At 42.8% G+C, this 16,096-nt stretch overlaps 1 protein-coding gene across 10 annotated transcripts in view; it reads left to right on the top strand.

Moving 5' to 3' along the window:
- EHBP1 (EH domain binding protein 1) overlaps positions 1 to 16,096 on the top strand; it is a 223,844-nt gene that overhangs the window by 31,896 nt on the left and 175,852 nt on the right. For all 10 annotated transcript variants that reach the window (XM_086630928.1, XM_086630876.1, XM_086630906.1 and 7 more), the window contains exon 3: positions 10,838 to 10,933. In XM_086630928.1, the coding sequence (XP_086487054.1) occupies positions 10,838 to 10,933 (96 nt within the window). The remainder of the gene's footprint in view (positions 1 to 10,837; positions 10,934 to 16,096) is intronic.

Genomic DNA, 16,096 nt, shown 5'->3' on the forward strand with positions numbered 1-16,096 from the left:
ATTTCCTCTCCCCACAGCTCTTGCCTTCTGGTCGGGCTTACAGCAAGTGGTCTTGTCCAGAGGGAAAGTCTTGGAACTCAGCCTTTTAATAATTAACTCAGCCTTTTAATAATTCTTTAACACTTCAGTTAAATAGAGATGATCTAAGCTCCTTTTTTTAGTGTATGCTTGTAATTCAAATGATACTTCTAAGACCTCTGAGATAGTGGAGAGAGGGTACTCACGACAGAGAAGATACTTTCAAACACATAAGTTAAAGAACTTAAATGTTTAGAAAATGTCATACACAGTTTTCTACCCTACTCAGGAGAGACCTTTTTTTTTCACTGGAACTCCTCTTTTTCTGACTGTCATGCATATTTGCTGTATTTTGTCTTTTAATTTGAGGTCTAAGCTGTTCTAAACTCTTTTATCTAAAGACTAGTTACTGACTGAAAGTGGCTGCACAACGAAATGCCTACTCCAGTGTGTGCATCCTAAATTCTGCTTTAGGGTGTGGAAACACGAAGGTGTTACCTGGTGAGCAGACAAGAGTGTGAGCTTAGTCTGGTACCTTTTCCAAGGTAACTGCTCCTGTTTCCGCGTTCGTCCTCTTCAGCAAAGCCAGTCAGACTATTCCTCTTTCACTGAAGGATAAACTTGCTCAAGTTACCTTGCATTTATGGCATGGTGTGTATCTAGGCAGTGACTGCTGATGTATGGTGTCTGTTGTGGCTTACCCTATGATAACTTTTCTATTTAGTTTCGTTCCATTTCTGTGGAACACAGAGAGGAGAGAAGATAATATAGAGCAGTAAATTCAATACTTATACAGGCATTGTAACCCTAAAAAGCTTGGTGAAAAGCAAGGTGTTTGTTCATGAATAACTGGTTTGTTGAGATTCAGAATATGTTCAGAAACAAAAGCCGTAAAAAAAACCCCAGCAGGGCTTTGTCGAGTGATGGGTTTCTGCCTGTTGTGTTATAAGCATGATGCCATAGGCTCCAATGGCAACAATTCGTTGAGGCAAGAGGATTTTCTGACACTCGCTCAGCTTTTTGGGCTTGAATTTTTTTTAGCTGGGCCATGAAGTTCCGGGATGTATCCTCCCATGAGTGTCCTCTGTTTTGGTCACCAGGTAGTAGAAGCAAATCTGGGATAAACTGGCAGATCTACCTGAGACTCAGAAAAGTCTTTTCTAACTAATTAATTCATGCTTACTAAGGTCCCACAAAGGTACTTTGAAAGAGGCTGAGTGGTCCTGAGGCCTGGACAGAGGATTGAGTTAATTTTAAAGCTCAGGTAGTTGATATGATTTGAGCTGTTTAGGTCCAAGACAATGGATCAATAACTGTTCTTCATCTCTTAGTCATCGTGCCAGTAAAATACTTTATTCAACATATTTGCTTCATCTAATTGCTTTCTTGGAAGCAAGTCAAATGAGTATTTCCTCTTATTTTATTTTTGATGGACACTGGGCTCAGTGAGTACAAAGCATTAGCAGGTTTCTGTGTTTTTCATAGCTTCTTTGAGAAGGAGGAGGAGAGGGATGAGGTCTTACATTACTGTAAAGATGTTGTGAAGACTTCTTTGGAGGTTATAGGTTTTTTTTCTGAACTTTTCAGATCGTTAGGGATAAAAAGGGATATCCCTGTGTTAGTTCACAGACTCACAGAATGGTTGAGGTTTGAAGAGACCTCTGGAGGTCATCTAGTCCAACCCTTGGCTTAAGCAGGGCCACCTAAAGGTGGTTGCCCAGGACTGTGTCCAGATGGCTTTGAATATCTCTGAGGTGGGAGACTCCGCAGCCTCTCAGGGCGACTTGTGCCAGTGCTCAGTCACCCTCACAATGAAAAAGTGTTTCCTGATGTTCAGAGGTAACCTTCTGCTTCACTTTGTGCCCACTGCCTCTTGTCCTGTCACTGAGCACCACTGAGGAGAGCCTGGCTCTGTTTTCTTTGCACCCTCCCTTCAGGTATCTCTATACATTGATAAGATTGCCCTGAGCCTTCTCTTCTCCAGGCTAAACAGACCCAGCTCTCTCAGCTTTTTCTTGGCTGAGAGATGATCTAGTCCCTTAAACATTTTCATGGCCCTTTGCTGGACTCTCTTCAGTAGCTCCATGTCTCTCTTGTACTGGGAAAGTGCAAAGGATACGTCATCAAAAAAGTGTTGCAACTTGGAAGGTGGTATGATGGTGCTATGGACATAAACTGAAACTCGCCTGCTTTACTAATGTAATCTTAAAACACCATTGAACTGGAAGCTGAGTTCTTGACATCCTTTGAAGCCCTGATTTTGTGGTTTCCATGATTTTGGTATGCCTTCTGGCCCACATACTTTCTTTCTCAGTAAACTGCTAGAGCGGTCCCTCAATTAGAAATCTTGGGAGGCATCATGTGCAGGAGTCTGAGTATTTTAGTTGTTACTGTGGGAAATGTAGTATAGGAGCTGTAGATATATTAAATTACAGTAAGTTTTGAAGTGTTGCAAACGAACAGCAATAACCGTTTAGAAAGAGCATTTAAATAGTAGTCTGATGGCTCGATACAGGACCATATCTGGATCCAGCAGTTACTGACCTTAATGCAGATTGAAGTTAGTTCTGGGATCCCCTCTCTCTGGGTGAGTCTGACTTGGATGCCTTTGGCTCTGTGTAGCTCAGCATCTTTGTCGTGTGTGCGAGGCATTCACAGAAGATCATGGTTTGCAGTCTTGCTATATTTGGCAGAATTACTGAGCAATCCTAGAACCAAAATGCACATTCATTTAGTCGCCGATCTGCTGGTGCAAATGTTGTCTGTCTTCAAAATCAGATAGGTGGGGCTTGCCACAACTTTTCAAACCTCATTTAGATGGTTACCAGACTCCATTTTACAGAAAACGGAGCTTGTAGCAGCGAACTTGCTTAACTCTTCCTCTTCAGTACCCTGCCACACTGGTATGTTGACCCCAGGTTTTCAGCCTCTGGGCTTTTGGACTTGCCTTTTTTTTTTTTTTTTTTTTTTGATTGGGGGAGGAATGTCTTTGTTCTAGTGTAGAACAAGGGGAAAAATGTGTTGTAAACATGTTTACCTTCGTTTCACTGAGATGCTCTCGCATTTCCAGGCTTTGAACTAAGAAATTTCAGTTTGAAAAGAGATGCTGCCATGATGTCAAGGAGGTACTTTCTGCTATTCCTGTGAACACATACAGGCTTACAGTTGAATTATACCTCTGAAGAATCAAATTCACACTTACTTCTGAGAGCCTGACAGAATTATTCTTCAAAGATCCTTTTTGTATCAAAGCCGAAAGAAGGTGCCTTGCCTGTGATTTCAGCACTTCTGCTGCAGGTTTATTGAAAATTTTAAACGCAGAGGAGAAGGAACAACGTTGGGAACAGGGAAAGGACTTGAACAGTAAGAGCAGAGCCAAGAGAAGCGGAGGGACAGGAAGGAAAAAGGATCTATTTGTAGGGAGTAAAAGAATCCCTCGTTGTCCGCAGCAGCAGCCTGTAGCCTTTTTTCAAGGATATGCCATCAGTAAAGCAGCAGTTAGGTCACCTGTTTTGCTGTCCTTGGCAATCTGTTGCCTTTTCTGGCTACTGCATTGCCTAGCACCAGCGCTGCTTGTCACTACCAGCTTCTTCACTGAGTGGAGTTACAAAGGCGTGTTGTGACTCTGACATGCCGATGGCTGCCTGGGACCGGCGCAGTTTGGTAATGGCACTCCTGGGGCTTCTCAGTTTGTCAGTAAAGTAACAAAATCATACTGGGTTGCAAGCGTAAGTGGTCGAAATTAGGATGAGTCATTCTAATGGTCGGTGCATCCTATTTTAAGCATATGATATGGTCTTTAATAAGGCAATTGCAAGTTGTTTTCCTACAGCGTTGCTGCCTCATTAAGCAGACAGTGATTACAGGGAACATGAGGACTGAGTTGTGAGCGATACTGCTTAATCGATAAAGTTGGAGAGTGTTTGTTAAAAAAGGTACAGGACATGAACAGAAAAGACTGCATCGCTGTTACGTGGTTAAATTCTGCATTGGGGAGTTCAGTTTGGTCCCATCCTTGACTTCAAAGTTCTGGACTCAGGCTAGATAGAGTATTCAAGCTAGTTTTCATGTCTCTTTCCATTTTGTGGGTGTCTGGGGCGTGGGGACTGACTTGCAGCAGTGTTGAGTAGCTGTCATTAAAATTGAAGTGGAAAACAAGTCTGCTTTGGAAGACAAAACGAAAGATTGTTTCATGCTTAATCCCTTTAAAGTAAGGTCCTTGCTGATTTAAGCAGACCATGCCGAATTAGTGGAAACTGGCTATTCTTTCGCTGCTTGTAAATTGGGGGCCATAATACCCTTCTTTTTTTCCAGGAATCCTGTGAAGTTAAATTTTAGTGACATCCTGAGGTGTGGTGATGGATGTCCCAGAAAACTATGAGAAAAATAACTCTGCATTCAGTTTTGTTTTGTTTTTTTTTTTAATAAGAAGCCTAGTAGATGAGGCCAGAAACTTCTTGATGAGAAGGAGAAGAGGCTCTTTAACTGAGCATTATCTATTGTGGGCAGTGAATAAGGCAAGGTTTGGGGAAAGCAATAGCGTGAATCATATATTTAAGGAATATGTAATGAATGTGTATGGGTGAAATTAAGCTTGAACAGCTGGCCCAGTGCTAGAGAATCTGTTTCCCAGTGAAGGTGAGTTTTGCTCATTTTCCAAGCTTAGCAGTCTTCCTGTAGCTTTTTAGCAGTAAGACATGGATGCAGAATTACAGTTTTAACACGTGTGCTGATGAATTGAAGACATTCACGGGAAGACCTGTGGGAATCTTTCCTCATCTACTCGCAAGGGACAGCGACAGCAATGGTTGAACAAAGGCTGCCTGGTTTTTCCAAGGCTTTGAACTTTCTTCTTTGGCACGTGCTGGGTTTTTTGGACCACATCCCAGATGGGAGTGTGACAGGAGGGTTGTTTTGATGCCCGGCCTCTGTAACTGGAGGGCCAAGCACAGTGGTTTCAAGATGATCATGGGGATACAAGCTGTATTCTGGAGTATGGTCTTTAATTTGTCTTTCCCCTTTGTGATACTGAGCTACAGTACAGAAGAAGCAGCCATCCACAAACTGCCAGTTGAGGTTTCCTTTGGTGTGGGGGAATCAGCAGCTTTTCCTAGTCCATTCCTTCTCCAGCGGTCCGTTAGCAAATGGATCATGCTGACCTCTGACTGTCCCCAGAAGATGTATGACTTTGGTGGGATCATCATGTGGAGCAAATCGCAGCAATGTTAAGTCCTCATAAGCCACACTGCTGGCGTGGAGGCACTAGATGAAGGATCTGGCTGCTTAATGTCAGCTCCTCCTCTTTGAGTTATTAATTAATCCTTTTTTCTTTTCCTGTGTGAGTGTTCTGCCTGAATAATGCTAAAGAAGAGAGACTGTCCTTGCAAGCTGAGCTGCCCTAAGCACTGTTGGAGCCAGTCAAACTCCTACTTGGCTCTTGTGCCCTGAACAGCCTGTCACAGAGACAAGTAGCAGAGCTGGTCTGATCACAGGCAGTTGGCAAAAATTTTCAGGGAAAGAAAAGCAACAGCTCGCTGGCTCACAGTAAAGCCACTCCTGAGGATGCAGGTGAGGAATAATGGTAGGGCTGGTTCTGACTTTTGCTTTTAAAAAACAATATTGAGGGCTTGGCTGTAGGAACATATTTTTGATTCATAAATAAAACTATTCCATAATTTACAACAGGCTTAAAATATTATGGGCAGCTCTAGGATCTTACAGGAAAGTAACTTGCAGTTATCCTGCACAACAGAGACAGGATGAGACGAGGCAGTAGTGAAGAAGGGAAAAAGCAGATGGGTAACGTAAAGCATCTGGAAGGGAAGCTCTTGAAACAAGGTAATGTTTTGTTTTTGAAGGGTCAGGAACGAGATTTTTGAAGAGACAATGAAAAGAATAAGCAGCAGTAAGCAGAGTTGGTCATGATAGGAATGGCATATGTGCCAGGACATGAAATCCCCTAAGTACAGGAGCTGGGCAAGTGACTTCCATGATGTACTCAGCTGATTTGCCTGCATCTGCCTTGTCTTCTTCATGATGAAGTGATCAGCAGCTGGTGGTGGCATTTATTAACTTCGTGTTTGAAACCAAAGTTCCTGATTTGGGGCTGTCTTCAACTTTATCTTTTTTTCATTCAGATTTTAATGATTGTTCTGTCTAAATTCTATAATCTGGGCAGCTGAGCAGTGACTGTAAGAGAAGGTTTATACTCAGTATGTCTCGTGTTTTGTTGCTTGTCCCCTGTCACCCTGCCCCAAGAATCGGCTAAAAAATTCTGGTGTAGGTTTGGTAGGGCTTTTGGGTTTACCACTTCCCCTCCTCCCTGTAAGAGGATGATGCTGGATTTATAAATGTTTATACACTTCCTATATTACAAAGATGTGATAGTAACTGTTTTTTAGATTAGAGTGCTTCAAAAATAAGTGTTTACAAAATTACCTGGTTTGTTCCAAGTTTTACAGAAATGTATTTGTATTTTGGAAAGCTGGGCAATGTCATCATCTTCTCCGGAACCTCTGTTAATTGCCGTTGTCCAAGTTTGCCTGCAGAGTGGGAGGCAGTTTCCTATGGTCATGGTCAGCCCCCGTGGGTAATTATAAGGAAAGGTGCTATGCAAAAGGCAACCCTCAGGCGAGCTAGTCTCATCTTCTTTTGTTAAATTGACGTGTTGCCGTATGCCGAACTAGACAGAGCTGCTTTATAGCTTTCTGTAATGTTTCACCATTTGACACAGGAGTTTCAGCAATGCTGGGAAAACGTTACTTTTATGATTAAGACCACTCGCAAAACCAAGCCCCACTCTGTGCTCCCCAAGAGAAACTACTGGAGAACAAGACTTAGTTTGTCTAGCCTGTGCAAGAGGCAAGAGATATGTGTGAGGCTCTGCTGGATGCTTCCCAAGAGTGGAGAGATGGTACTTGCTGGTAATAGCTTAAGCGTTACTAAACGTTGAGAACTTGCACAAACATCAGAGCACTGTCTTTGTGTTTGAAATTATTGACTACAGAGGGCTGCTTGACAACAGATTCAGTATTTTCAGGAGGGTTTCACTAGTTTTGAGTACACTTTGTAAGCCCTTTGGTGTGTTGTATGTGCATTATCGTGTGGAACACTGAACATTTTAATTATCTGGCCCTGTAAGTTGCTCATTTAGATCTATTTTTAAAGATTCTCCCCTTCTCATTGGAACCAGGGGCCAAAACTGCGGAGGTCTCAAGTCTGTCTTTCCAGTTGAGTCACAGCAGAATGGTGGATGTGGTGTTCAGGACATCGCATACAGCAGATTGCAAAGCAGGCTGTCTGGATTATAACTGCTATTGTTTTAGAGAGAAAACTGGGCAAAGATCTCAAAACGGGGTAGCCTGAAATGCCCATGCAAAGTCTGTAGGCTCACCTCCACGTCCTTCCTTTAAACAGCTTTCTTCCTCTAACAGTCATCAGTTTGTACCAGAGCCGTGCCGTGGGTTGGACAATGTCCTTCACAGCCCTCCTCTATTTATAGGGTATTTCAGCAACCCCTCCTGTAGCTCCTGTTTCCTGATTTAAAAGAGCTTTCATGCTGTGTCGTCTCCTCTCGTTTTCCACTGGCATGAAAAGGGAGGAGTTGCCTTTCTCCTTGAAATGCAACAGAGCACTTCTGCTTCTCTTTCCAGGCTGTGGCTCTCGTCCCTTGGATTTAGGAGATGAGTCCAGCAAGCGGAAAGCTGTGGACGAGGCATCCGCTGCCAGTGATCACTTCTACTTAGCCGCTTCTGTTGCCTTGGCTTCGGAGACAACGGGAGATGACTAGTGCAGACTAGTAGGAGATGAGGGAAAAAGTAGGCCTAGAAGGCACAACCACATGGGAAATCAAGTTAGAGGTGAGGATTAGGATAGAAATGTACTGTGTGGGATGCAGCACCTTGCCTTGGCTGAGCCCTGACAGCAGTCCCCTGTCTGGAAGTGTTGGCAATTCTGCTGTGCAGAGGTGGCCTGATACAGCTCACGTATCAAAGCCAAGGCTTATAATTTGGGAGTTGAAAAGGTTTTTTGGTACAGGCCAGATGGAACTTCAAGGAACTGCAACACAGAGGTCGCTGACATGAGAAACACTGTGTTAGATTAACACTCTCAATGTTAATTTTAAGTTATCGTTGTTGTTAGACCTTCCTCTGGGTTTCCCCCCCTCTGCTTTCCCCTTTTCTTTCTCCTTCCCAATAACCCAGCTGTAGTTTTGATGTTATCTTTTTCTGTCACACTGTTTGTGTGGTGCAGTGTTTATTTTTCAAAGCCAAAGGAGGATTTAATAACATTCAGCTGATCACAGAACAGCTTTGCTTTAAAAGCTCATTAGCTAGGACTTGTCTCCTGGTTGTTGCTTTCAGTGACATGCCTGTCACAGTGACAGAAAATCATATATCCGTGTGTGCGTGTTTTATTGTGTCTCTCTAGCTCTCCTGGTGGGAGGTAGTGCTGATAAAGGGCTTGAGGTAAAGCTTTCCCTGCACCAGTGAATGCTCATTTTCTAGTTTGTTTTATAAATGGAACCAAGTGATTCTCAACTGAGCAGCCTGTCAGTGCCTGGACCTTGGACATTGAAAGTTTGACATAATTGTCAGTATTGGCCAAAACGGCAGGAAATCACAGGTTCCAGACACACCATGAGCTCCTATTAGTTTTGTGAAAATTGGTATCTGGAAAGAGGATGGAGTGCCCCTATGGAGGAGAAGTTGATTTATCTTACAAGACTACACGAGGGCGGGCTGACTGGCAGGTGAGCGTGCGCCTGGCTCTGGATCGCTGCCTCGTGCCCATCAGACATGCTGAGAGCCATGGGGGACTGCGGGTCCCGTGGAAGGGGAGACACGAAGCTGGAGCTCAGGTGGCTGTGGTGGGGATGATAACTGCTGTGTGTTTTGCTGCTCACGAAACATCATTTTCTCATAAAATACACTTGCGGACTAAAGCTACAAACAGCAATGTTTGCTTGGTTATTCAGAAATTAATCCAGGCCTGCTTTAGAATAATGAGATCAGGTTGAAATTCATGGAATTAAAAATAGTTGAAATTGGGTTCTTTCAATTTGCCCTTTTTTAAAAATTCCTCTCTCCAGATGCACCAAGTCCTGTTATTTAAATTTATTCTGCAAGCACAAAGCATAGAAACTTACTGAAATTTCTAATCTAATTAGGCATCTTTGGGAGCTGGGGTTTTAAGCAGAACACCAAAGATGGAAAAACTTGTGATAAAACCACAGGAAAGCTGGCAGTTTTCAGCAAGAAAATAAAATAATGGGATGGAAATGAGTGTGCGGTGCATATGTGGCTGCGGAGGCAGGTAGGGCTCTCTTCTTTAGTGGCTGCACAGGCTGGATTCTGCCAGCAGCTCCCTGGTCCTCAGCTTCGCATCTCTTCCCAACTCCTCTGCCTCTCCCTTCATCCTTCCTTTCCTTGCCCCTGCTGCCTTAGCAGTTATTGTCGCCTGTAGTTAACCTGCAGACCACTGCTTTGTGAGGATTGAGGGATTAGAGTAAGGGTGAGTCTGCTGGAGGTACCTGTGGTACTGCGGGCGCCGGTGAAAGCCCAGCTGAACACGAGAGGGCTCACCAAGCAGCAGGCACATGTGATGGGTCTGTTGGATATGAACCTGGCATACTGGAGTACATGCTGCTTGCACTACACAGCAGCAGGGAGTTATTGCCTCTCTGATTGAATGAGAATGTTTCACCATCTTTGTCTTTTCCACTTGGGTATAGCCAAGACATGTGTAAAGTTGCCCAGGGTACCTTAGGGTACCGAGAACCTGAGGCATGAATCCTACTAACCTTATTATAGCAAAATTTCTTCTAATAGGCAGTCTTCGTCTGAAGTTCTGAGCATTGGAAGGAACATAAAACTGCAGTGAGTGATGTTGTAGAATTAAAAAAAAGAAAATAAATAGCCCAGTTAGTTGGTTTCAGATAACAGTAAATAGATTGTACATTATTTCCTGATAAAACTTCCACGTTTTTAATAACACTCCTGCTCCTCAGCAGTCACTCATGCATCAGCATCTCTCCCCCGTTTGTGTTATAGCGTCACAAAATGGATTAAGTTGAGCTTGGAAAAAAGCATACTTATGCTGAAACAGAAATACTGACACGTAATGTTTCTCAGGACTAGCTATTAAAATGTAAATACAGACCATACATCAATCCAAATTGATACTCAAAGGTAGACAAGTTCTCAGTCTATTTTACTGTTGCGTTTTTCATTATCTTTTCTAGGTGTAGGTACCCCAGCATATTAATTCTTAAGAATTTAAATGTTTTAGAAGCATTTAAGATGGATTATAAATCATTAGTTTTGGTCTTGGTGTTTTTTTCTTAAATAAAACTGTCTTTTTGCTTTATTTAGGTCTAAATGTGGTTAAGCCTGCACTATGTGCTGTCCTCATGTGTTCTTTAAATAAATGTATTCCTTTGTCTGGATAAAACCAAATAAAGCTCATCTTGCTACAGAAGCTTTGGCCTTACAGCCTTAATTTTTTGCAAGGTTCTGAGTGTCCTGACCTGTGCTGTGTACTTAAAAAAACAGAGATTAGGACCTTGTGAGGAACAGCTTCAGTTCAGTGGAAAAAAAAAAAAAACAAACCACAAAACCAAACCTGTTAGTGGTCTGAGTTTTTTACTGTCATTCGTAACGATGCCCTTTATAGTATTCAGCAGAGTCAGAGGTTTAAGAACTTGGCCTTGCTGGAGTCAGTGACACGTTACTTCTACCTCCATGCGCTGGGTCCTGCGGTAGTTGAGTCGCACGTTGATAATGGCTTGAAGACAACTCAACTGTTTTTTTTCCTTTAGGCTCATAGCTGGCAGCCCGGAATCAAGAACCCATACCGTGGGGTGGTGGTATGGCCTGTTCCTGAAAACGTTGAAATTACCGTGACGCTCTTTAAGGTATGGGGTTTTTTAAAGCATCATCTTTACTATTTTGTAAACAGCATATGAAAAAATTGCATTTGGAAATGTCAGATTATATTCACAAAGGCCTAGTCTTACTGGGTTAAGTCATTAACTGCACAACCTGTCCCCAGCTTAAATCCTGGAGAGAAGGATGGTCTGTGCCCTGCCAAAGCTTACTTTTGTAGTTTAGTTAACACACTGAAATATCCCACTGAGCTGATTATGGCGAGGCGTTGGCACAGAATTTAGTACATGCGTAAATGCGCACGTAGTACATGTGTAAGCGCTTGGCATGGGTTGTAGTCCAGTTGGTTTTCTTTAAAAATTGGAAGCCAGAAGTTGTCAAAACAGCCGTTTCTAGACTTCCTGTTCAGTTGCAGTGCAGTGACCGTATTTCATGTGCTATTGACTAGGAAACAGAATCCAGCTCTTAATTTCACAGTACTTAGTATGCCACACGAACATCACGGCACTTAGTGATGGCAGTCATAGGAGTGGATGTGGAGTATTTGAGTAGTACAGAGAATTACAAGATTTTACAGGGGATTTTTTAGGAACTGCACTTGTTCTATTAAAAAAGAAGCTTATTTGTGCAGCTGCGAAGCACAAGAAGAAATTGATGGTTATCCTAGAATTTGTTTCCCAAATATCATTGGGCAAATCCCTTTCTACATAAACAACGCAGCTTTACACATGTGACAGTGTAGGAGGCTGCCTGGGAGGCTGAAGATTTCTGGGAATTTCGTTCCTTTTGTTCCTTTAGTTCTCTCTTGTTCTTTACTCTGGTGTTTCCAACTACACTCTGGTCGTTCTTATTTATAATCGCTCCCTTTACAGCTTAAGGCAACAGTAATTTTTTCTTATTAGTAATATCTATTTCTTTGTCTTGGAGACTTCCCTGAATAGCTGCTTAGAAGTGGCTTCTGGTTAGCCTTAGAATGTGAATTTATTACTTGGTTCATTAAGCCTAAAAAGGGGGTCTCTTCTTTTTTTTTTTTGTGTCCTTGGGATTAGCAATGAACAGAAACTTCCCAGGTTGCCAGTGATGCTAACTATCATGAATTTGTCTCTCTCTTAGCAGACACATAGTCTTCAACTGAGATTCAAAAGTTTGCTAGCAAAATTGTTTGCCTCTGCATGCTTCAAGGGCCTCTACTTGGATTAAGTTTAAGACTATTATGTGACTATGCTGTGTGTCTGTATAATCTGAATATGGTTATTAATGCAGTAAATGTTACTTAATATTTTTAACAATTAAAGTGAAGCAGAAATGTACACAATTATATGTTATGTGAAGAATGAGAAATGAAATTTCTTTTGGGTGCAGCTCCGTGATGCTGTGGCTTTGGAGTAAAATGTCTCCCAGCCTTCTGACATCCCACACTACCTTTTTCTTCCTACCTGCACCGCTTCAGGCTATGTTGTGTAGCACAGCACAACAAACTTGTAGTTGTGCCGCTGAAAGTGAGTGTGGGGGCTGAGAACAGATAGTGAGGGGAGAGAAGGGCCTCTGGAGCCAGTGTTAGGTATTACTAGAGCCTTAATTTTACCCAGCACTGTGACTCCGCAGGTAGATCTGTTCACTGGGCTGCCTTTTCCTCTCCCCAAAACTGAGCGTGCTTGTCGCAAGGGCTGTTCTGGGAGGAGAGGAAGGAGTCTGCGTAACGCCAGAGGCTGTGCCTGCTGGGAACGGTATTCACTGATCTCTGGGGGAATGAGCACAGGCTTTTAGAATCAAAATACTGAGATCATGCAAAAAGCGTTATATTGTCAGGCAGCTTTTATGTAGATCTGCTCTAAGGGATCCTCTGGCTCCTCCAACAACAGTGCCTGTGAGGGGCCAAACCCACCTTTCTCTCTAAGGATGTGCAGGTGTGGTACAGAGCAGCAACTTTGGAGCAAGCTGGGTAATGCACCGGGAGTGACGCATCTGTGTGAGACCAGCAGCCTGCCTGCACCAGTGAGCTGTGAGTGACAGGTGATTGCCGGCAGAATACGGTGTTGGCACCGTTTAGGTGGTGCCCAGTTCTCTGACGCTGTCTCAGTGCTGCAGCGGCGCTTCAGCCGTAGCGTGGGATATGTCCTAAAACCCGGAGAGCTGGTGTTTCTCCAGCTGGTACCTTCTGGGCAAATAGAACTAGCTGGTTTTTGCACAGCTGATGCATTGGCTGGTCAGTGCTAGAGTAGTGGGAAGTATGCGGTAGCACACTGCCGCAGCCTTTTTGGGAGCTGACTTACAAGTCAAGTATTTATGTTGTTCCTTCCTCTGAAAGGAGGGATGCAAAAACAATGAAAGTAGTAAAGCTCAGAAAATGAGAAAATGAGATGGCTTATCTTACAGTCTGTAGAAGTCCCCTTAGGAGCCACTCCCCTGCAAAGGAGAGTGACTGCTGAACGTTTGGCACTTGGCAGTAAGTAAACTTAGCGTGGCTGTGCTGTTTAACAAACAGTAGTTGCCCTCTTTCACTACAACCTGAGAAGCTGAGGGAGGCTGCTGGCTCCACGTCCACCCTGGTGGAGCCCACTGATGGGAGCAGGTTGTTCTGGCAGAGCTTTGTAGCAATCACAGATAACAAATTAGTGCCATGGTGCTGTTGGAAATACAAGGGGAGGGAAGGGAAAGAGCAGACTCCAGAATAGACAGCTACGTGTTTTGGGAAATGATTCACACAGTAGTGGCTCTGCATTCGTAAGTGGCTGTTGAAATGTGTTGCTGGTAGGATCAGGAGATAAGCCGAGGTTTCAAGTGCTGATGAGAATGTTAAGAGTATCCTCTCCAGTACTCACCCGTGGACACTTGAAAGCTGGCTAGCAAGGTGCCTGTGACCTGTCAACAGATGAGATATTTTGCATTATCTGCACATCCCTATTCTGAGTCTTAGCTTGTTTCCAAAAATATGTTTGTAATTCGAAGAGACTATAACCTGTGTTTAGAAAACTCATTTCAAATAAATAAAACCTTTTTGTTTCATTTCACTTAGTTCTGGACTGCTGGAAAAATTTCATCATGCTCTGGAGTCATGTGGGGAGAAGCATCAAATGGATGTATTGATTCAGCTTCCCTTAACTAGCTCTATCCCCTGCCCATTGAACCAGCTGAAGTGCTAATTAAATAAAAAGTTCCATCTGTTCTGGGAAGTTTAACTTCTTCCTTTGCCATGCTCCACACTGATGTTTGGTTGTGCTTTGGATTTTTCAACCAAAATGGGGAGAAAAAACATTGTGAAACAATAAGCCCTATTGTGCATTTTAAGTCTGTCATTTGTAGTACTTTCATGGAAAGATCCACAAATGCCAGAAAAGCTAGCTGAATTCCCATTTTTTGTTGTTTCCATGGTTGCACTCCAGAAGTTCATTTTTAGAGTGCCTGCATTAGCAATGTTTAACCATCACATGTGAAAGCTTGTATACTTTTCTGTGGTTTTATGTACAAATACATACTTGTATCAACTGAGAGATTTTAAATGAGATGTTTTCACTGCTAAGAAAGCCCAGTGCATTTAGCAAAGCTAAGTGAAGGTCAGTTGTACTACAAGGATTTAAATTGCGGCATCGTTATTTTCTAGCTTAAAAGCAAAGTGAACTTCCCAAGCAAAAATACTTGTTCTGAAGTAAGCATGGATTTTGATTACAAAAAAAAGGTTGTTTTGTCAGTAACGTACACAGTTTATCACATCAATATGCTATTGTAACGACAGGGAAGATCATTCATTCCCAAGTTTGACAAAGACATTTTAAAGACATACCTTTCTAAGCACACAAAAAATTATGTGAGTAAAACAAGAATAAAGTAGATGATAAAAGGAGACCTGTATTGTTGAAAGTATTCCCCCCACATATCTCTCAGCATATAAATCCCATATCATCTTTCTTGAAAGCTCAAGTCAATCATGTGCTTTGATTTATAGTGCAGTAAATGCCCTTGCACAAGCAGGAATGCTGCAGCAGAGCCAATACATTGTCTCAGGAAGGAAAAAAAATCCACCAAAACCCTTCGATAAAGTCATTTCCCAGAAGCAAAGAACAAATCCAGGTTCAGAACATACTTGTTTCAGTTCAGGAGAGACCAGGTGCTTGACCGGACGGAGAATATTCCATTGGAGGGAAAAACAGCCCTGTGGACAAGACAAAATGTTGTGTGTCAGATATAAAAATCATAAGCTCAGAGAAGTGAGCACATTTGCCCACTAAAAAATTAAATATCCAGGGTTGTAAAATTTGTAATTTTGTAATTGTAAAAAAATATATATTAAAAACCAAAAGTCAGTCCTTGTTGCCTTTCTAGTGCAGAGGCTTTACAAGAAAGCGTGAGCTGTGGTGATGTACGAGGATGGTTCTGCCAGGCTGCTCAGAGCTCCCTGCCTTCTGGAAGCTCAATAAAAGCTGACCGGAGTTGTATGTGATTTTTCTAGACTAATCAGACCTCTGTAAGCAGCATTGAAAGTGACAAGAATTGGGTCAAATTTTGAGTCTTCTGCAACTTCAAACAGCGAAGCAGAAAAGCTGAGGACAGATGCTGGAGTACCCGGAGCATCTGCTATAGGTCACTGGTAGAGGAAGATCACAAACCCTGTCATCATTTGATCTGATTCGATATGACAGTCCTTAAGTAGTTATTCCCCAAGAAGAAAAACTGAAGATTAAGGCTGGTATGAAGTGATCTAATTGACAGTCAGGCTTCAAAAGCCGGGAAAGCTTAGGGAGGAGGCACAGAGAAGGAAGAGAGGAAGGGATTAACAGTCTGAAGATCTTCCCTATCTGCTCTCACTGCTGATTAGGAGAAGGAGCAGTCTCCTGTTTGCTGATAGGTCTTTCAGTCATATTAGAAGAGATACAGAGATACCTCTGAAGATAGCCTGAACTGTTGGAGAAGGGCTACCTTTCTTCAGTCGTCTGAAACTACCTTAGACACTGCAGAAAGGATCTAGTCCTTGACAAAGCTCTTTGTGGAAGAACTGATCAACAGAGAACGCAATAATGTGACACACATTCGTTGTTGCTCTTCCCTTGCCTGAGCCCAGAAGAGTTGTCTGGTTTGGGGTAGTTGGCACGTGGATGTGCAGAATGGGGTCACAGAAAGAAGCTGATGGGTGCGATTGCAGAGAAAAGTTAGTAGGACTGAGCTTGTGGAGGGCCAGCAAATCTCTAGAAAAGTAA

The sequence above is a fragment of the Tauraco erythrolophus genome, chromosome 2 (genome assembly GCF_009769465.1).
Source record: "Tauraco erythrolophus isolate bTauEry1 chromosome 2, bTauEry1.pri, whole genome shotgun sequence".
NCBI classification, from domain to species: domain Eukaryota; kingdom Metazoa; phylum Chordata; class Aves; order Musophagiformes; family Musophagidae; genus Tauraco; species Tauraco erythrolophus.